This window comes from Felis catus, chromosome B3 (assembly GCF_018350175.1).
Source record: "Felis catus isolate Fca126 chromosome B3, F.catus_Fca126_mat1.0, whole genome shotgun sequence".
Taxonomy (NCBI): domain Eukaryota; kingdom Metazoa; phylum Chordata; class Mammalia; order Carnivora; family Felidae; genus Felis; species Felis catus.
In genome coordinates this window covers 112,317,224-112,339,735 of record NC_058373.1, presented here as the reverse complement: position 1 = coordinate 112,339,735, position 22,512 = coordinate 112,317,224, and the positions used below count along the sequence as shown (strand labels likewise).

At 34.4% G+C, this 22,512-nt stretch overlaps 1 protein-coding gene across 16 annotated transcripts in view; it reads right to left on the bottom strand.

Annotated features, from left to right (window-relative positions):
- The window catches only part of GPHN (gephyrin), a 635,834-nt gene that overhangs the window by 603,808 nt on the left and 9,514 nt on the right, over positions 1 to 22,512 (bottom strand). Inside the window, exon 2 of one of the 16 annotated variants that reach the window (XM_019833153.3) lies at positions 20,880 to 20,951. The exons of the other annotated variants lie outside the window; for them this stretch is intronic. Within the exon in view, the coding sequence (XP_019688712.1) occupies position 20,880 (1 nt within the window). The 5' untranslated portion in view covers positions 20,881 to 20,951. The remainder of the gene's footprint in view (positions 1 to 20,879; positions 20,952 to 22,512) is intronic. 16 annotated transcript variants of the gene reach the window in all.

Sequence of the window (22,512 nt, the reverse complement as noted above, 5' to 3'; positions counted from 1 at the left end):
AAGAAAAATGAATAAACCTTCAGGGACCTGAGAACCAATATGAGATGATCTAAAATATGTGTAATTGTGTTGCTAGAGGAAAAAAGAATAAGACTGGGGCAGAAGAAATATTTAAAAAATAATGGCCTAGAACTTCCCAAATATGAAGAAAAACACCAAGTTTCAAGCAGTGTAGCCAATCCCAAGCAGAATAAATACAAAGAGAACCACATCTGGGCATATCATAGTCACACTGATAAAAACCAAAGATAAAGAAAAATATTGATCGAATGCAGTCAGAGAAGGAAAAAAGAAGGAAAAAAGACTTCAAATATAAGACAAACAAGGATGACTACTAACTTCTCATTGGAGATCAGAAGGCAATACAACGGTGTCTTTTTTTTTTTAATTTTTTAGATGTTTATTTATATACATTTAATATAATGTATTAAATGGGGGCGGGGAAGAAAGACAGACACTGAATCTGAAGCAGGCTCCAGACTCTAAACTGTCAGCAGAGCCTGAAGCGGGACTTGAACTCACAAGCTGTGAGATCATGACCTGACTGAAGTTGGATGCTTAACTGACTGAGCCACACAGGCATCCCTAAAATGATGTCTTCAAAGCATGAGGGTGAGGAGGTGGGAGGGTAGAAGCAACGTAAAATTTTGTATTCAGCAAAAATATCCTTCAAAAATTAGGTAGGCATTTTCAGCTAAATAAAAACGGAGAGATTCCTTGCCAGCCTATATACACAATATGAAATGCTAAAGCATGTCCTGTAGGCCAAAGAAAAAGGATACCAAATGGATACTTAGACTTACAGGAAGGAACAAAGAACACCAGAAATGGTAAATAAGTTGGTAAAATACAAAGACTATGTTTTCTTTCTTCTCATTTTGCTTAAAAGTCAAATAACTATTCAAGGCAAAATACAACACTGTAAGGTGAAGTTTATAACATACATAGAAGTAAAATATATAACAAAAATTACATCCAAAAAGAGGCAATAAAATGGAATCATACTGTTGTAAGGTCTTACACTGGAAGTTAGAACAAGGAAGCAGGGCGAGTCAAGTGGAAAATGAGACATCAACAGAGAGATGTAGGAAAGGTTAAATGTGAGGTAACTTTCCAAGGAAACAGAAATATTCTTGTGTTGGTGATTATGTGGAAGATACACGGATAAGTTGTCAATTGGGGCAACAGAGGTGACTGGGTCATATATGTATCTTAACATACTAGAAGCTAATCCAGGCTTCTACAGAGCAGAAGTGGGAAAACTCCAAAAAATAAGAGAAAGCTGCAAGATCTCTTGAGATGTAGGATCAGGACCTGCAAAATAGCCCTTAGCCTTATTCAATTGGCCAAAGAAAGTAACACAAGGGTGAGACAAAAGGCCCTCACAATGGAAGGAGAATCCAAAAACTGTGCCCATTTTTGCAATTTACCACAGTATGTTTAATAAAGAAAAGACACAGAAAAGAGGCAGTTTACTAACAGTGAAACCAAAGAGTTGATGGTCATTCGAACATGTGAAGTACACAGGATGCAGAGAACTGTAAAATAGGTACCAAATAACCACCGAAGAAACTTAGAAGCCAAGATGATGAGAATTTCTTTAAAAGACAAGAGGGTCATGGAAATGGCATATTACGTATCCTTACTACTGAAACAATCACTATGAAAAAGCCTAAATGGGGTTGCCTAAAATGACATTAAAAAAAAAAAAAAAAAACTATGTATTTTTAAACCTAAGTTAATATAACTTAAGGACTTTTCAAAACGCTACCAAAGTTGACTGGATGACTTATTAATATTAGCACACTTGGAAATATCTTACCTTAGCATTATTTTGTATGAATAAATTGTTCAGTGATATTTCTTTTACATTAATTCAAATTGATAACGCTTGTTGTAGAAAGGTGAGTAACTTCAAAGGATTCACTGGAAAAGATATTTCAATGCCATCTTCCTTTCAGTTACACTAAAACATTTAAAATTGGCATCAGCTGGTCATAAATAAATCAAAAATCACAAGTTAACAGCTTTATATTAACTGAATATGGTAACTTAAAAACTAGATACCTGAATAATTCAGCATTCTTTTGAAAAGTACAAACAAGGATTCCACTTTACTAAGTCTATTAAGTAGCTATCACTGAATGTGAGATTTTGAAATCCCTTTTTTAAACTCCCTCATTCAAAAACTAGGTTACCTTTAAGTTCTTTATTTTTTATTTTTATTTTTTATTTTTTTAATGTTTATTTATTTTTTGAGAGACAGAGAGAGATGGAGCATGAGCAGGGGAGGGGCAGAAAGAGACACAGAATCCAAAGCAGGCTCCAGGCTCTGAGCTGTCAGCACAGAGCCCTATGAACCGCGAGATCATGACCTGAGCCAAAGTCAGATGCTTAACTGACTGAGCCACCTAGGCACCCCTAAGTCATTTACTTCATTGAAATAAAGTTGTAGTGTAATATAATGTAGTGGGGTTAACAACATGTACAAGCCAGACTACCCAGGCTAAAATTCCAGCTCCACCAGTAAGCTATGTGACATATCACTCCAATTCTCTGTGCCTTAGTTTCCACATATGTAACATTGGGAAAACAGGCCATACTATCTCATCAGGTTATTAACTTTAACTGAGTTAACATATATAAAAGTGCTCAGTACAGAGCCTGATATATAGTAAACATATGGGTTAGTGATGATGATGATGATGATTTTCTCATGTTACATAGAAAAAGCCCTGGATTGGGGCTTATATGTCGATTCTGCCACTTGTTACATCTCTGAGCAATTTACTTGACTTCTATGAGCCTCCTCCACTTCCTTACCGATAAAATGGTGGACTCTAAGCCCTCTTTCAGTATGAGAATCTCTCATTATGCTGTAACATCAAGGAGAAAATTCACAGCTACTTCTCTTATTAAATTAGGAGCTCATTTCATCTCCTTCCCCTGCTCATTCTGAAATTCTTTCTTTCTCCCATCTCATTTATTTTCATTCATTTTAATATTTAACTAATTTTCTTTAGATTCACCAGTCCCATTTTTTTCTTACCTGTCTCTGCTGATATCTTCCTAGGGGCTTGATACAATTAAATTCTTACTTGTCTCTACTCAGACCATTTCCTATAACCCAGTCTAGCTGTGGTTTGCCACACTATGAGGGAATAAGAACACCAATAAGCACAACATTTTTACAACATTCTTCCATTTAAGTCTCATAAGCATCACTCTGTAAAAGGTTATCACACTCAGAAAGAATGTGATGTGACTCATAACATGCAAAACCAGAATATAAAACTAGGATAAACACCTCAAAATATTATTTTAATATTTTAATTTTTAGTATTTATTCCTTACTTTCCCTATCTTACCAGAATGAGCATGAAGTTAGTTATTGAAAAGACTTAATTTTGAGCACCAACTCTGATACTTACTGTTTGACTTTGTACAGGATATATCACCACTCTGAACCTCAGTTTCCACATTTATAACACTGGGATAACAAAAAGGTTTGTAAGAATAAAACAACAACAACAAAAATATGTTTCATAAAATAAGGAGCTATACTTTTTTTCAACACCTTGTTGTTGCCAACACCTGTCTATGTCTGATTCATCGCATAATTATATTTTCTCCCCTTGGCCAATGTAGTAGCATAAGATTGTATCAGTTTTTACTCAATGTTCTGAATTAGTTCTCAGACTCTTTTGCTCCTTTTAGATCTTCTATGTTTGGAAAAGTAAATTCCACTGAACCAAACTAACATGGTAACCCAAAAATTTGTTGAGCATCAACTACACGCCAGGAACTGTGAACCAGAAAATAATATATGGAGAAAAAGAAGAGATTTCCTAAAATGGGAGAAACATCATTAAAAGTAGCAGTCTGATGTCTGATAAATTTTTTTCCACCTACAAGAAACAGAGATCTTTTTCCTCCTCTATATTTCTACTCCTTTAATTTTAACTCTTTCCCCCTTCTCTGTTAGAAAGAGGGAGAGAACATAAAGAAGAATGAGGAAAAGCTGGTTCAGATGCAAAGGCTACACCAGGGAGAATGAAATAAACACAGAACTCCCAACACTTCCTGAGTAACTAAGAAACGGGAAGAAAAATAACAAAATTACTAAGCATGTATAGCTTGCCTGTTATCGTCTGGACTTCAAGTATACTGTCACAGTTAATATCTATACAATCTTGAGGAACAGGCATTCTTATTTCACTCAAAAAATATTTACTGGGCACTTATTACATGCTAGGCACTGTTTCAGTTACTAAGAATGTGTCAGTAAATAAAACAAATAGATGAAGATCCCGGCCCTAGTGAAGCTTATTCTAACAAAGGGAAAAGACAATAAACAACTCAACATGTAAATTAAAAAATATGTTAAATGGCAATAAATGCTATAGAAAAAAATAGAGCAGGTAAGGGAAATTAGGAGTATACAAGGGAGGAATATATGTGAAAAAAAGAGTTTGAGAAGGTGACATTTAAGGAAGTTGGTCCAGTGGTTCCTGGGAGCCAGGAGACAACTCTGAGCAGGGAAGTGAAACATTTTACTTTTGGAAGGGGATCACTTGGCTACTGTGTTAAGACTGTAAAAGGGAGTGTAAAAGTGCAAGGGAGAGACAAATTACCAGATTACTGCAGTAATCCAGGTGAGATAAAATGGTTTGGACCAGGGTAATAGCAGTGGAAATAGTAAGAAATTGATGTATTTTAAATACATTTTCATATTTTCAAAGTATGGCTTGACAAGCTTTTGATTACAAATTGGTTGTGGGAGTAAGAAAGAGAAGAACTCAATGGTGGCTCCAACTGGAAAAAATGTAGTAGACATTTACAGAGCTGAAAAATATTGTGGCAAGAGCAAGTTTTGAGCAGGAAATCAATAATTTGGATAGAGACATATTAATTACACAATGTTAATTAGACATCCAAGTGGCAATGTCAAGTAGTATATACACAAATATATATCCCCTACTTGACAGGCATAGATAGATAGATATAGACATAGGAGTGTGGAATTCAAGAGAGGGGTCTTAAATGGAGATATAAATATAAATTTGGCAGTTGTCAATATATAGTTGGTATTTAGAGCCATGGTCACAAGGGAGTGAGTGTAGACAGAGAAGAGAACCAAAGACAGGATACCCCAACTTTTAAGAGACTGAGAAGAAGGAAAAATGATACAGGAAGAAAGATCTTTTAAAGTATAATTTCCTGGAAGCCAAGAAGGGATAGGCAAGAGACAATAATCAACTGTTATCAAACGTTGCTGCTAAGTCAAGGGAGATGTGTATTGAGAAATTAACTTGAGATTTGGCAATATAAAAGTTATTGGTAACTTTATTGAGAGTAGTTTCAATGCAATGATAAAAAATAACTGTACTGGATTTAAAAGGAAATAGAAAAAAATGTAATTGGACACAGGGAGCATGGACAACTCTTTCAAGTAGTTTGTTGTAAATGGAGAGCAAATAAAGTATTACCTGGTAAGGGAAGGACGGCCAAATAAAAGATGTTATAAAAATAAAACATCTTTTGTCTTTTTATGGCAGTGATGCAGTACTGAGAAAACTTTAGTGAGAGTAGAGAATTGATGAAACAATATTATTAAGGATGCATAAATAAATGAATATAATGCACAACAGAGATACTGGCTTTAGAAAAGTTGAAAGTAATAGGTGAGAATATAGAGTATAGGAATTAGAGATTTTGGTAGGTAGATGGATGTGATAAAAGGAGTCCATGCAAGTTCCCTTCTGATTGCTTCAATTTTTTTTCAGTGACTTAAGAAGCAAAATCATCAGCTGAGGACAAGATTGGGGAAAAGATACTGTCAGGAAGTCTGATGAGAGAAAACATGAAATAAGCCATCTAAGAGAATAAAAAAATAAATGCCCTAGGAAAATATAGTATGAATGCCAGATAATATAAAGGACTCACTTGATGTTTATGACCATTAATTTAAAGTAAAACTGGGGCACCTGGGTGGCTCAGTCGGTTGAGCTTCCAACTTCGGCTCAGGTCATGATCTCACGGTCTGTGAGTTCGAGCTCCGTGTCATGCTCTGTGCTGACAGCTCAGAGCCTGGAGCCTGTTTCAGAGTCTGTGTCTCCCTCTCTCTCTGACCCTCCCCCTTCATGCTCTGTCTCTCTCTGTCTCAAAAATAAATAAACATTAAAAAATAAAAAAATAAAACTCGTCAGCATGATTTTGCATTTTCCTCTAGACATAGAGGTCCACAGGTACAGATTGAATTTAAAAGAAGACTGAATGCCACCTGGGTTATACTTTTTCTGAGTATGACCAACTTAGAGTCAGACAAGAAAGTTAAGGGGTAAATGCCAGGGAGCTGAGAATGTATGCTACAGATAATAAAAAACCTATAAAATTTAAGTTAGATAAAAGAGGAAGTGATGACTGAAGGAACAGAAGGACAATTTAAAGATTGGATCAATAAATCAATCATTATTTCTATTTTATAAATACAACTTAAATAAACTGCCCAAATCACACAGCATTTTAGTCACACAACTAGAAAAGAATCTGAATCCAAATGTGCCTCATTCAAGTCACTCTTCCATGGTACCAACAACACCAACCTGTCTTGTAAATTTAATTTTCATTGGCATGCCAAACTCCATTGGGTTGGACCTAAGGCAAAATTACACATTAGACCATTTTTCCCAGCCCTCTTTCACCTCCCTTTTCTTCTATGGCCCAAATGCTAAGAGCCTTTCAGAGTCCAAATGCACACATGAGTCTTGCCCTCCTCAATTTGTATAAAGTTACTTGCACTTTTCCCTGCCAATGAAACCCCTTCATGAAATCTGAAGCACTAAAATTGCTCTCAATATGAAAACATCTATAAATGACTAAATAAACCTAACCTTCTTCATGGGTAGTCTCATTCTAACAGGGTGTCTGTTTGACCCATTTTAAACTTACTGTGAAATACATTAGGTAGAAATAGTTGAGCTGGACCAAGAATTTTTTGTTAACTTTTATTTCTAGCACTCTTTCCCTTAAAAAATATACCCTTTACAAAATTCCACAATTCTGAATTTTATCTTCTCTCAGAGAATAAGAAAGTGATGATACTACATGTCATGGATCAGACCCAAATTTTGGCTAAAGATGGTTTATATTTAGAAACTGAAATATTATAAATTGAAGTAAATTTAAAGTAATAAATAAGTAAATTGAAAATTAATTATAGTAAGTCGGGGACTACCTGGCAAAGGAAGAACTAAATGTAACCAGTTTAAGGGCTCTTCTGTAATTATGAGTAAATAGTTAAAAAGACAAAATCTTATTTCTAATTTATGTCAAGATTATCATTTTCAAAGAACTATCAGATTAGCATAACAGGAAGGTTTCAATCCTGAATATACACCAAAGTATCACCACTGATGACCTTACAGGGCAGAAGGTAGAATTCTACTAGAAATACTACACACCTCTGTATTTATTTTCAGTTCGTATGTGTGGTAAATTTTATTATAATTTGTAATTATTCTTTCCACCTTCCTTCAAAAAGATAATCCTCTCCACCTGTTCCTAAGTAGCTGACAGTACTCTTATAGAGAAGTAAACATCTCTGCCCCACTGACTTTGGCTATTGATTTGCTTTGGCCAATGACATATAAACAAACATCCAACCAGAAGTTTCAAGAGCCACTGTGTATTTCTGCCAGATTTCTTTCTTTTTTTCCCTGTTATAAGAACAGCATGTCCCAAATAGAAGTTGTTCTCCAGCCTGGATCTCAGAATCATAAGACACATGGAGCAAGAGCAAAGCTACTGCCAGCCTTAGCTAACACGTAGCAAGAGCAAAACATAAACCTTTGCTATTGTAAGCCAATGAAATACTGAAGTATTGTAATCTGTTATGCAGCCTAACTCAGCAAAAGTTAATACAGCATGTATTACTTTTATAACCAGAAAAAAATACAGTTCACTGCTTCAATCTTTAAAGACATCAGTTACTGTGATATCTCAAAAGCAAAAAGTGAATGAAATCCTATTCTTAAGATATCAGAGAGCTTATGAAGTAAGAAGTAGATAAACTAAAATTCCAAAAGAGAAGAGCCCGTGCTAGCTGAGTTGACAATCACCTGCTATTTCTTTCCCAGGAGCATTTAAACATTCTGGGCACTAACTGAGAATGGAGATTGATCCAGGCAGAAGGACTGGTAAAAACAGAAAGCAGCAGAGCTTTTTAGAGTGGTGGACTAAAAATTAGAAAGTGACAAATGCAAGGCTAAAAGGGATATTTGCTGAGTTCTATGGTGATGCAGGACGCTGGGAGAATGAGCTAGAATGGCAGAGTGAAATCTCCCTCAGTCTCATGGTACTTAGCAAAAAACCTGCTAGAAAAAGGAAATAACCATAAGCAGGTTTTCAATATTTGCCTGAATTTGAAGCAGTGTGAAGCAAGAGATCAAAAGGCCAACCTCAAAACTTCCAAAGAACAGACTTGAATCTCCTGTAATCTTCTAGATGGTAAAGAAACAACCTGACAGTTTCTCAGTCAAAAACCTAGTAACTCAAGATTGGCAAAAGAGACATGACTAACTAAATCTTACCAAAACTGCAATCCAGACTGACCCTAATTAAATTTAGTTCAATTCTTAATTAAACTGTAGTGTCAGCACCACAGCCAGTTGGCTCAACAGTTGAAAAGGAAAACCATCTCTGAGAATGCAAGCTGGTGCAGCCACTCTGGAAAACAGTATGGAGGTTCCTCAAAAACTAAAACCAGAACTAGCCTACAACCCAGCAATTGCACTACTAGACATTTGTCCACGGGATACAGGCGTGCTATTTCGAAGGGACACATGCACCCCCATGTTTATAGCAGCACTATCAACAATAGCCAAAGTATGGAAAGAGCCCAAATGTCCATTGATGGATGAATGGATGAAGATGTGGTGTGTATGTACACACACACACACACACACACACACACAACGGAGTATTACTTGGCAATCAAAAAGAATGAAATCTTGCCATTTGCAACTACATGGATGGAACTGGAGGATATTATGCGAGTGAAATGAGTCAGTCAGAGAAAGACAAAAATCATATGATTTCACTCATATGAGGACTTTAAGAGACAAAACAGATGAACATAAGGGAAGGGAAACAAAAATAATATAAAAACAGGGAGAGGGACAAAACAGAAGAGACTCAAATATGGAGAACAAACTGTGGGTTACTGGAGGGGTTGTGGGAGAGGGGATGGGCTAAATGGGGCACTAAGGAATCTACTCCTGAAATCATTGTTGAACTATATGCTAATTTGGATGAAAATTTTAAAAAATAAAAAATGAAAAAAAAAGAGAAAAGAAAAGGAAAACCATCTCTGGAGGAAGAGATTTTTTTCAGCCTCTATCTAGTTAAATTATATATTGTTTACTATACAACTTTAAAAAAATGAACATCTATTCATATAACTACTCTACTTTTCACTATTATTCATGGTATATTTTTTCCTTCCTTAACAACATATGTGAAGAGACAAGAAAATATGACCTGTAATCAAGACAAAAAGCAGAAAACAGAAGCAGTCAGAAATGATGCAGGTAGTGGAATAAGCAAAGACTTCAAGCAATTATTAATATGTTCATAAACAGAGAAAAAAGTAGACAAAATATATAAAAGTATGAAGACAGTCAACAAAAAAATGGAAATCTATTAAAAAAAGAATCACACAGACTTCTTAGAATTGAAAAAATAAGATAAATTAACTTAAATTCACTGGATGGATTTAATATTTGTCTGGGCACAGCAAACGAGAGAACTAGTAAGCTTAAAAAACAAGTTAGTAGATGGGGCGCCTGGGTGGCTCAATCAGTTAGGCATCTGACTCTTGATATTGGCTCAGGTCATGATCTCACAGTTCACAGGATCAATTCCAGCATCAGGCTCTGTGCTAACAGTGCAGAGCCTGCTTGGGATTCTCTTTACCTCTCTCTGCCCCTCTCCTGCATTCTCTCTCTCTCTCTCTCTCAAAATAAATAAATATCCTTAAAAAAACAAACAAACAGTAGAAATACCTAACTCATAGAAAGAAAAGAATAAGCACAACAGACATATGACATCTAATGATGACAAAACATCTAACAAGTTGAGGAGAGAGGAGAGAGATTAGGGTGGAAACACTTAAAATATTTATTTATTTAAAATTTTTCCTGCAAAAGATGAATGCAAATAAAATCATGCTTAGACACTACACAAACTGTTATAAACTACAAACAAAAAAAATTTGTTAAAGCAGTCAAAAAATGCACATTACTTTTAAAGGAGCAACAATAAGACTGATGGCTGACTTTCAACAAAAATTATGGTAGCCAGAAAAGGAGTATTTGTAGTGTTGAAAGAATAAAAGATACCAACCTAGAATTCAGCATGAGGAAAATTTTTCTTCAAAAAGTCAAAATAGAGACATTCACAGACAAAAGCTAAGAAAATCTGCATTTAGCAGATCAGCACTAGATGAAATATTAAAGGAATTTCTTCAGGGAAAAGGGAAATTATCCCAGATGGTAGCAAAGAACTCCAAAAGTAAATGAAGGGCACTAGAAAGAGTATATATGTGGATAAATACAAAAGAACACTGATTGTTTAAAAAATGTCTATGTGGTTTATAACACATGTTGAAGTAAAACATATAAACAAACAGCAGAGAAGGAGTAAATGAAATTAAACTGTGCTAAGTTTTCCATTGTTCAATAAGTGGTAAAAGTACTGATACTAATAAAATATTAAAATCTCTATGATAACTAAAAAAATTATAATTATGGAAGCTCTAAACAAAAAGCTAATAAAAATGAAATTTAGAAAACTTGGCAAATCAAAAAATAGAAAAATTTTAAAGAACAAAAAAAAGAAAGAATATGAGAGAGAAAATAACAAGAGAAATGATAGATTTCTATCCAACTATTATTAGTAATTACATTAAATATAAACAGAATAAACATTCCAGTTAAAACACAGATTGTCAAACTGAATTAAACAAACATGACTGAATAATATGCTATTTCCAAAAGACACTTAAATATAAGTGTCTTAAATATAAGAATAAGATAGGTTGAAATAAAAGGAATGAAAAAAGTAAACCACAGAATTACTGATGAAAAGACTGAGTGACTATCTTAACAGAAGTTCAAAGTAGACCTCAAAGCAAGAAATACTACTAGAGATAAAGAAGGACATTTCATAATGACATAATGGTTCAACCATAAATTGTAACAATCCTAACTTTTTATATACCTAATAAGAGTTCCAGAATATATAAAGGAAAAGCTGAAAAAAACTGAAAAGAAAAGAGATACAATCATAGTGGTGATTTTAAGATTCTTTCGTCGTACTGATAAAAACAGGGAAAAAAAGTCTTTAAAAGATTTGAACAACTCAATTAACACTAACATCAACAAACTTCAGAATAAACATTCTTTCCTAGTACAGATGAAATATACCAATCTAACACAAACTCCTTCAGAGGATTGAAAAGGGAGACAAAAAGAACACTTCCCAATAGTTTTTATGAGGTCAGCAAATCTTCATATCAAAACCTGACAAAAATTTTACAAGAAAGGAAAATACAGGCTAATATTTCTTATCAATAGATGTAAAAATCCTAAATAAAATATCAACAAATTGAATCCAATTATACATCATGACAAAGTTGGATTTATCCTAGGAGTAACAGGATAGTTTAACACTGAAATCAATCAGTGTAATTCATCATATTATATACTTAAAAACACAAACCAGATTATCTCAATAAAAGCAGAAAAACATTTGATAAAACTTACAGCCATTAATGATTCAGAGAACTAGAAATGGATGGGAACTTCTTTAATCTGATAAAGATACCTACAAAAACCTACAGCCAACAAAATAATTGATATTGAAATACTAAATATTTTCTCCTCTAAGTTTAGGAATAAAACGATCACTATTTCTATTACTATTGTTCTGAAAGTCTTGGCCACTGCAATAAGGAACAAAGAAAAAATGTACAAAGACTGGAAAGGAGTAAGTAATATCATTACCCCCAGATGATATTGCTGCATAGAAAATACAAAAAAAAATCTACACACTATGAAATATTAAAGTGATTAGGAAGGTTGTGGTTTACAGATGAAAATACAGAAATCAGTGGTATTTCTATGTATTAATATGAAACAATTGGAAAATGAAATTTAAATAAACTATATCCTTTACAACAGCATCTTTGAAACATCAAATATCTAGCCATAAACCAAAGATGTATGAGACATCTAAACTGAATACCAAAGGGGTACCTGGATGGCTCAGTCGGTTAAGTTCGGCTCAGGTCATGATCTCATGATTCTTGAGTTCAAGCCCCACATTGAGCTCTGGGCTGACAGCTTGGAGACTGGTGCCTGCTTTGGATTCTGTGTCTCCTTCTCTCTCTGCCCCTACCCCTCTCACACTCTCTCTCTCTCTCTCTCTCAAAAAAAAAAAAAAATAGATTAAAAAAATAAAATAGAATTATCTGAATATCATAAAACACTGCTGAGAGAACTTAAAGATCCAAGCAAATAGAGGGTCACCTGGGTGGCTCAGTCAGTTAAGCGTCCAACTTCGGCTCAGGTCATGATCTCACACTTCGTGAGTTCGAGTCCTGCGTTGGGCTCTGTGCTGACAGCTCAGAACCTGGAGCCTTCTTTGGATTCTGTGTCTCCCTCTCTCTGCCCCTCCCCAGCTCATGCTCTCTCTCTCCAAAATAAATAAACATTTTTTTAAAAAATTATCCAAGTAAACAGATAGATATCCATGTCTACAGGTTTATAGAATGGAAGATTCTATATTGTTAAAGATGCCAATTCTGTCCAAATCGATGTACAGCTTCAATGCAATCCCAAATGTAATACCAATCGATTTTTGTATTATAATGATTCTAGATGCATATGTATTTAGTATTAGTATATGAAGTATAGCTCCCCTCAAAAAGAAAAACACTGAAGGAGAAAAAAAATTGGAAAACCTATACCACCAGGTATCAAGACTCAATATAAATTCCTAGTAACTAAGACAGGATAATACTGGTGTGAGGATACACAAACAGACCAGTGGAACACAATATACACTCTAGAAACAGAGCCATCTGATTTATATCAAAGGTACCCTACAATCGAGTAGGAGCAAATGGATATCCATAGGCTGTTAAAAAAAAAAAAAAAAAAAAAGCTACTGATTTCTACCTTGCCTCATTCATACAAATTAATCTGAAATGCACCAAAAAAGTTCAAGTACAGGGGAAAGCAATAAAGCTTCTAGAAGAAAATTTTGGAGAATATGTTCATGATCTTATAGTAAGTAACCCACTACACATAAAATTTAATTTACTTATAGTAAATTAACGTGAATAACGTTAATTAAATGAGTAAATTACTCATTTAATAAATGAAACTTCATTAATACTAAGAATTTTTATTTATTAAAAGACACTATTAAGAGAATGAAAAGACTAGCCACAGACTGGAAGGAGATATTTGCCATATATATGTCCAAAATACTTACATTCAGAATTATAAAGAATTCCTACAAATCTGTAAGACAGCCCTATTAAAAAATGTATTTAAAATATTAAATATTTAATATATCTTAATATATTAAAAGGTGCTCAACATCATTACTCATCTGGGAAATGTAAATCAGAAACCACTATACACTGACCAGGACAGCTAAAAGTAAAAAGATTGACAACACCAAATTTTGACAAGAATGCAGAACACTGAAACTATTTTCCTTTGCTGGTGGGGATAGAAAATGGTAAAACTTTTTTGGGAAATGACAACCCAGCAATTCTACACCTATGAGGCAATTTACTCATCAAAAGACATACAAAATCATATTTATAATAGCTTTATTAACAATAGTCAAAACTAGCAATAATTCAAATGTCTATTAACAGAAGAATAATGATCCATTCATTCAATGGAATACTACATAGCAATAAAATGAACAACTGCTACACACAACATGGATGAATATCATAGACATAATGATGAGTGACAGAAGTCATTCTATTTATACAAAGTTCAAGAATAGGCAAAAGTAATCCCTGAGGACAAGAATCAGAATAGTGATTACTTGGGCGTGGCATGGGAAATGGATATTGACTAGTAAAAGGCATGAAGGAAGATTCTGGAGTGCTGGAAATGCTCCATATCTTGATCTCGGGTGGTACTTACAAGAGTCTATATACATGAAAAATTCATTATGCTGTGCAATTAACATTTGTGCGTTTTACTGTATGCATGTTATATCTCACATTTAAAAAATGTTACAGCAGGAAATTCAAATGGGTGTATACTGGGGTAAATCATCTTACTACAAAGGATACACTGTATAATGTTTTTAATACCCAAGACTACGAGTAAGGTGCCCTGGGTTTTAACCCCATACTTTATCATGTAACCCTAAATAAGTCATTTAACTGGGTCTTAGTTTCTTTACCTAGTAGAATGGGTTTGCCCAGATAATCCTTAAAGTTCTATATCTAAAAATCTGAGTCTTTGAGATAAACTACTTAATTAAAAAATCTAATTCTTAAACTTCAAACTACCACACAGTCACCTAAGGCCTGAATGTAGCAAAACCAAGTTAGCTCTTGTAATTCTAATTAAGGAAGGTTAAATCAGATAAGTCATGTAGCTGTTCATACTGAATTTCCTATACCTATATTTAAGTTCATCTACTTTAGCCAAGACATTCTAGTGCCACCCCTTCAGCAGCCAAAAAAACCTGACAGCCAGATTATCTTTCCTTGCTTTTCCCAGGATGGGTTATTCATTCTTCCAGGCCCCACTCAAACACTACCTTCTTTAAAATACCATCCCTCCTCCATATGCTAACTTGGATGCAAATTATAAAAAATAAATTATAGAAATAAAATAAAAATAAAATAAAATAAATAAAAAAATAAAAATAAAATAAAATAAAATAAAATAATAAAATAATAAAATAAAATAAAATAAAATAAAATAAAATAAAATAAAATAAAATAAAATAAAATAAAATAAAAAATACCATACCATCCCTCTACAGCCATTCTTCAGTCTAAATTCATTGTTCCTTCCTCTGTGCACCCACAGTATGTTGCTTATACTTCTATTATGGCTCTTCACTCTGTCTTATACTTACTTGTTTTTTAATGTTTATTTATTTTCGAGAGAGACAGTGCAAGCAAGGGAGGGGTAGAAGGAGAGGGAGACACAGAATCCAAAGCCAGCTCCATGCTCTTGAGCTGTTAGTGCAGAGCCTGACACGGGGCTTGAACTCAGGGACCACGAGATCACGACCTGAGCTGAAGTTGGACGCTTAACTGAATGAGCCAACCAGGTATCCCTTATAGTTACTTGCTTTCATGTATGTAAGTACACCCTTTCCAAAGGAAAAATATACTCACTTAGCCAGCGAGATCAGCCAAATCAATCCTGGAAATCAATGAGTAACAGCACAGTAAGATAACTTTCATATTTGATTCTATATTAACAGTGGCAAAGTGAGATAGTATATACTAAATGCTGCTGTCCCCTACTCAAAGCAGTAAGAGATTATTATGAATATTCAAGATACTGAACTAATCTCAGTCCTTACTTTAGTCTACTCTCCAAAAAATGAAATATCTGTAGGCAGATAGCTGAAGAAAGAAGTAAATTAGTCCTGCAGTGGGGAAACAAATTATTTATGAAATTATTTTATCTTAATAAACAGATGGTTAGGGAAGAAATAAGTAAACTATTTTAGGATAATATATTCAGCATCATTTTTCTGTTAACTGACCCTGCTCCTGTCCACATGGTTGGTACAGCATAACCTCTATCCTTTGATCACAGATGACTGGTCCAGGACAAAGTTCTTCCTCAAAAATTTTAGAAACACAACTGTGAAAATAAAGTCAGTCCTTCTCTGGATGGCTGAAATGGTAAGATGTAAATAATACAGAAACTGTTGATGGCACTGTTTTTTCCATTGTGAAAAAGGCAAATCTGTGGTGAAAGAAAATAAAACTTACAGAACAAAGCAAAAATGAAAAACAGTCCTGAGGACCTTCAAACCCTAGATCCAATATTCCTAAGGCTTCATCCTATACTTAAGTTTTATGAGATTAGACACCCCATTATTCTTATAACAAATTTCCTCTTTACTAAAGCTAGTTCAATTTGAACAATTCTGCAATAGACAGTTACTTTGACGACCCCCAACTAACCACTCTTCCTAGTATTCCTAGTCTCTTCCCACGGTGACTCTGGGCTAGTGCTATGACCAATAAAAAATGGTGAAAATGAAGCTGTGCCAGTTTCAGGCCTATTCCTTAATTGGGCTGGCAGCTTCTGCTTCCTCCCTCTCATAATGCTTGCTCTTGGAATGCTTCTTGGAACCCAGCCATCACACCATGAGGCTAATGAATCAGCCATGTGGATAAATCCACATGTAGGAGAACCAAGGCCCTGGACAACAGTCCCATTTAAGCCTCCAGACGACTGCAGCTATACCAGAACCCCAACTAATGCCACCTACAGCAGAACCACTGAGTTAATCTGTAGAAATGTGAGAGGCATTAAACTGTAGTTTTAAGCCACTAAGTCTTGTGATGGTTTATAAATGTAAATTTTAACTAACATAAAAGTTCAATTCACACACAAGTAATTTGGAATTATACTTTTCTAACACAGACTATGTCTTGGAGCATGGTTTAGCAAACTATGGCTCTTGTGCCAACTCTGGCCCACAATCCATTTTTATAAATAAAGTTTTATTGGAATACAGTCGTGCTCATGCATTTACATACTGTTTATGACTACTTTCATGCTACAAAGGCAGACCTGAATAGCTGTGACAGAAATCATATAATCCAGAAAGCCCAAAATATTTACTATCTGGCCTTTTACAGAAAAAGTTTGGTAAATTCTGTCATACAGTACTTGGCAAGTGTTTTTAATATATAAATGACTTAAAATGTAAACCTACTTTACAACTAACTCCTCATACTCAAAGGATGGATGGCACTATAAATATTTAGTGGTTTTAGCCTCACATAATGTGAAGCAAATCACATGCTTGCCACATGCTGAATGTTTGTGTCCTCCCAAAATTCATGATGTGAAAATCAATGCGATGATGTTTGAAGGTGAGGCCTTTGGGAGGTGATGGGGTCATAAGGATGGAATTAGTGCCCTTAAAAAAGAGACCCAGAGACTTCCCTTCCCACTTTTGCCATGTGAGAAGACAAAGAGAAGATAGCTGTCTATCAACCAGGAAGTGGACCCTCACTGGACATCAGATCAGCGGCTGGTACCTTGATCTTAGATTTGCCAGCCTCTAGAAACATGAAAAATAAATTTCTGTTGTTTACAAGCCACCCAGTCTATGGTACTTTATTAGAGCAACCCAAAAGGACTAAGACAATATTGAACTGGTCTGTATTGTTTGTTAACAAGTCAGACTACAGTCAGACTAATATATTAATCATGGGCAGGAAAACAACAGAGTAATAAAATCAGATCCATAATTATTTTGCTTATCAGTTCCTACTATGCGGGTAGGGGATCTCCATTTCAAGTTTCTCATATATTAGATATGACCCACTTCTGAATTGCATTAAAAATCAGAAAAGCATGAATGTTTCACCATAATGTATAGTTGACAGGGTTTTTTTCCACCTAATAATACTTCACAGACCGATCTGCACAATGCTGTAAATTCTACAGATTTTCTTTTGGCATCTGATATTTCATAAGTATTTCCCCCTTTTTATACATAATATTCCTTTGCCTTATACCCCAACTAATTGTTACTTCAATCCAAGCACAATCAGGCCCAAGTCTTGGCTCCTTATCCCTGGGGCTTACTCTTTTCCTCATCTACCAATTAAAAATCTCTCTTCTACAAATCAACAATCATCTATGTAGTTTTATTTTACTATTGCTTTACCACCCTGTATTACTGCATCATTTGTATAATATTTAAAACTGTTCTACTTTCTTTACTATAGAATAGAACTCCATTAAATTACCCACATAGGTAGAGGCAGTTTTCTCCACAGATCTTAATAAGACTTAAAGAATATCAGAAACAGTTTCCCATCTATACTTTACTTTAAATGTATATATCAAAAATCTCAAATTGTCATTAGTTATTACACTACAAATACCATCTTCTTACCCTAACAGCCCAAAATTTAAGATAGAAAATAAGAATTTAGATCAAGACAACCCCAGTATAATAATAATCTTTAATGCTGCTCCTAAAAGAAGATAATACGAAATAATGGAAAAACAGCATGAAGATAAACCATGACTAGATCAGTTATCTAAAAGATGTATTAGTGGGGTAGCAGACTGGCTCAGTCAGTAGAGCATGCAACTCTTAATCTCAGGGTCATGAGTCAAGCCTCACATCACACAAAGCGCTTACTTAAAAATAATAATAAAATAATAATAATAATAATAATAATAAGTTATATTTATGGATTTCCATTACCATGTTTATAAAGGTAATTACATTCAAAGTTATTACAATAAACAAACATTTAATGAGTAATTATGTGGGCATGTTCATTAAATGTTTACAGTTACCTCACTTATCACAACAACCCTCTAGGGCAGACATTGGTATTACTCCCCATTTTACAGATGAGAAAACCATAGCTTAGAAAAGTTAAGTAACTCTAAAAATTTAACTTCATTTAATTTAGGTATAAACCCAGGTGGTCTAATCCAGAGCCCACTATTCCAAGTATCTGTGTGATCCTAAAACAATAGTGTTCATTAGAATTATAGGTCTTATTTTTACAACAGCTTTATTTTAAATATGTAAGCAAAATATTTACAACTTTTTGCAGGGGAGGAGTACTAATCTTGGTTTTCCAGATCTTGATATATATCTGTTAATTAAAGAAGAAAAATGTAATACTTCAATACATCCAAATCACTAGCATTCTTCTAAGCTTGACAGTTATTACATGTATGTAATGTTTATTCCAAATCTTAAGCACTTTGTGATTTGAACTCTGTAGCATGTGATATTGAAGGAAATAAATTGCACATATTATGCAGTGGAAGTAACAGACATTTATTTCCATTTATATTTGGTATGAATGTCAGTGTCGATGTCTAGCAATTTTTCCTATTTGAAGTAAGGAAGGCATTTCAGATCAATAATTGTGCTGTCAGTAACAGATTGTAGATAACATGAATACAAGCAATAATAGAATGGTAAATATGAGGCATGTTCTGAGTTTGAGATTAATAAGATTTTAGAGCTGAAGGAGATTTTAGAGAGCATCTCTTCAACTTCACACTTCACAGATAATGATACCAAACTCCCACTGGAAAAATCCGAAACAATTTGATCCAATGTTCTTTCTCATGTAATAATAACAAAACAAGATTGCTCTTTCTAGTTTTCACTATCACAGATTTTCTGAATAATATATTCAGTCAATATTTTAATACAAAAAAAAAAAGAAATGGGAATTGGTAAGCAATTGAATGTGTGTGTGTATATATATACACACACACGTATATATACATACATATATATATATATATATACAAATCCAAACTAAAAAAATCTTCATGGTGGAGATTATTATAGGTAACCACTATTTCTACAGCAAAAAGCTAAAAGAATAAATATAAGGGTCTTACACGGACTTCCAGAAGACCATTTATAGGGGAAAAAAAACACAATTTCCCAAAGAAGTATTGAATTCTGGTGTGCCCTGAGAAAGTGTTCCATTCTCAAAAAGTTTTAGAAACACTAGACTAAAGTTCAACAGGATCCACAACCATAATATCACTCATGTCTTTTATGCCAATATGCTTTAATATATTATGAATCTCCAAAAGAAGGGATGTTATACAGCACTTTTTTTCAAATTTATTTGAAAATAAAAACCTCTTGGGGCATCTGAGTGGCTCACTCAGTTGAGCGTCAGACTTCGGCTCAGGTCATGATCTCCTAGTTCGTAAGTTCAAGCCCCGCGTCGGGCTCTGTGCTGACAGCTCAGAGCCTGGAACCTGCTTCAGATTCTGTGTCTCCCTCTCTCTCTGCCCATTCCCCACTCATATCTGTCTCTCTCTGTCTCTCAAAAAAAAATAAACGTTAAAAAACTTAAAGGGGCGCCTGGGTGGCGCAGTCGGTTAAGCGTCGGACTTCAGCCAGGTCACGATCTCGCGGTCCTTGAGTTCGAGCCCCGCGTCAGGCTCTGGGCTGATGGCTCGGAGCCTGGAGCCTGTTTCCGATTCTGTGTCTCCCTCTCTCTCTGCCCCTCCCCCGTTCATGCTCTGTCTCTCTCTGTTCCAAAAATAAATAAACGTTGAAAAAAAAATTTAAAAAAAAAAAAAAAGAAAAGAAAAACCTCTTCACACCATACCTGTTGTAATATCTCCCAGAGAAGTGTTGCTAGAACAAAATTTAGAAAACACTGGGAGAGATTGTTCATAGGAAAAAAAGACTAAAGACCCATAACTGATCATAAATTTAAAATAAAGTAACGTAAAAAGGTTGTTGTAAAAACCAGTAAAATCTTACTATTACACGTATATTACTATTCTAAAATGTCATTAGATAAGCATTCTTAAACACAGCATGAAGAAGTGGAAGTCAGTCATAGTTAACTGACAAATCAATTAGCCACTATTGATATTAAGGGGTCCTGAGTTTAGCCCACTAATTCTCACAACTTAACTTGCTCCAGTTTGAATTTATAACTATCTGCCAGAGAACCCTTTTCATGGAAGAAGCAGGAGAAAGAGGAAAAGGAGAAAGCAGGAGAAAAAGGAAAAGATGTAATAGACTATATTCTTAGGAAAAAAAAAAGTACTCACTCTCCTAGTCATAATGATTGGTTCAAAGAAGGACAAAGGAGCAACTTGCATCATACTCAGGAAAACAAAGCACTGAAATGAAGAGTAAGAGTTCATGATTATATTAATTCCCTGAACACACTGCTTGAGATCCTAAAATCAATTCTTCCTCTATACTCCTACATAGCTATGTAAATTAGTAACTTCCCATTTTCACTTAATTTTGAGCTAGGCACCTGTCATTCGCAGTAAAAGGGTACTAATCCACATATGTAATTCAAGAAAGAGATCTCAAAAGAACCAGTTAAGTAACAAAAAAGATCATACCAAATGAAGAGGAGAATATTAATTATAATTCGTACATTATTTTTGGAAGGCAAGTTTCTAATTTCTATCAAAATTTTAAAATTCATATACCAATGACCCAAAAAGTCTAGAGTAATTAATCTTACATTTAAAAAAACTCACAAATATGCAATGATAAATGTACAATGTTACTGTCTACAACATTTGTCACAGTGAAAAATTAGAAATCTCAAGGTTCATCAATTGAGGATTGATGATTAAATACAGAATAACCTATGACTGATGATTAAATACAGCATAAAAAGAAAATATCTATATGAACTAATTGTTACATGCCAAGAAGTATAATGTGTTAAGAGCTCACACTCTAGGAAGAGACTACATGGGTTCGACTTGCGGCTTGGCCTTTAAATTTCGCCCATCACAGTAATTTGAGCAAATTACTTAATCTTTCTCTGCTATAATTTCCTTAACTGTAAAACAGTGATACTATTATGAGGATTAAATTAATAGGCTCTATGACAGGCTCTAGAAAAGCATTTTACACTTGGTAAGCTCTCAAAAAAGTTAACTATTATTATTTTCACTAATACAAAAACATGTCCAAGACATGCTGGAAAGGGTGGTAGGTGCAGAATACTATGTATGAGCAAAGATCACAAATTCAAATGACAGAGCTAGGTAAAGAATATAAATAGGTTCAGTGGGAATTGAGAGAAACTGGAGAACACATGCTCTATTTCCAGGGGACAACCACTTAACCAACTATTGTCATATGAAAAAGAGGTTGCCATGTTGCTGAGTCTTAAAAAGTTAAAAATATGGGTTTATATGAAATATATTTTTAAAATATTAGAAACACACTTTTTTGTAAAAACACAGCCGGGGCCTAATGAATCATGTGTATTGGTCAGTTATGGCCATCGGTCTGCCAATTTGCAAACTCTGATGTAATAAACATATGTTTGTATACAGAAGAACAAAAATAAAAATCTTTTTCTTATTTTTAAATGTTTATTTTTGAGAGCGAGTGAGTGGGGGAGGGGCAGAGAGGGGGAGACAGAAGATCTGAAGCAGGCTCTGCACTGACAGTAGGGATCCCCATGGGGGGCTTGAACTCATGAACCATGAGATCATGACCTGAGCTGAAGTCAGATGCTTAACCAACTGAGCCACTCAGGCACCCCAAAATTAAAAATCTTAAAAATGATTAACACTAGAGAGAAAGAGACTGGGAAAGTAGAGTGGTAGGGCTTAATTTTACACTTTACCTTTCTGTACTGTTACATATTTTACAATAACACAAACATACTCCATAAGTTTTTAAAATTCATTAACAACATGCTAA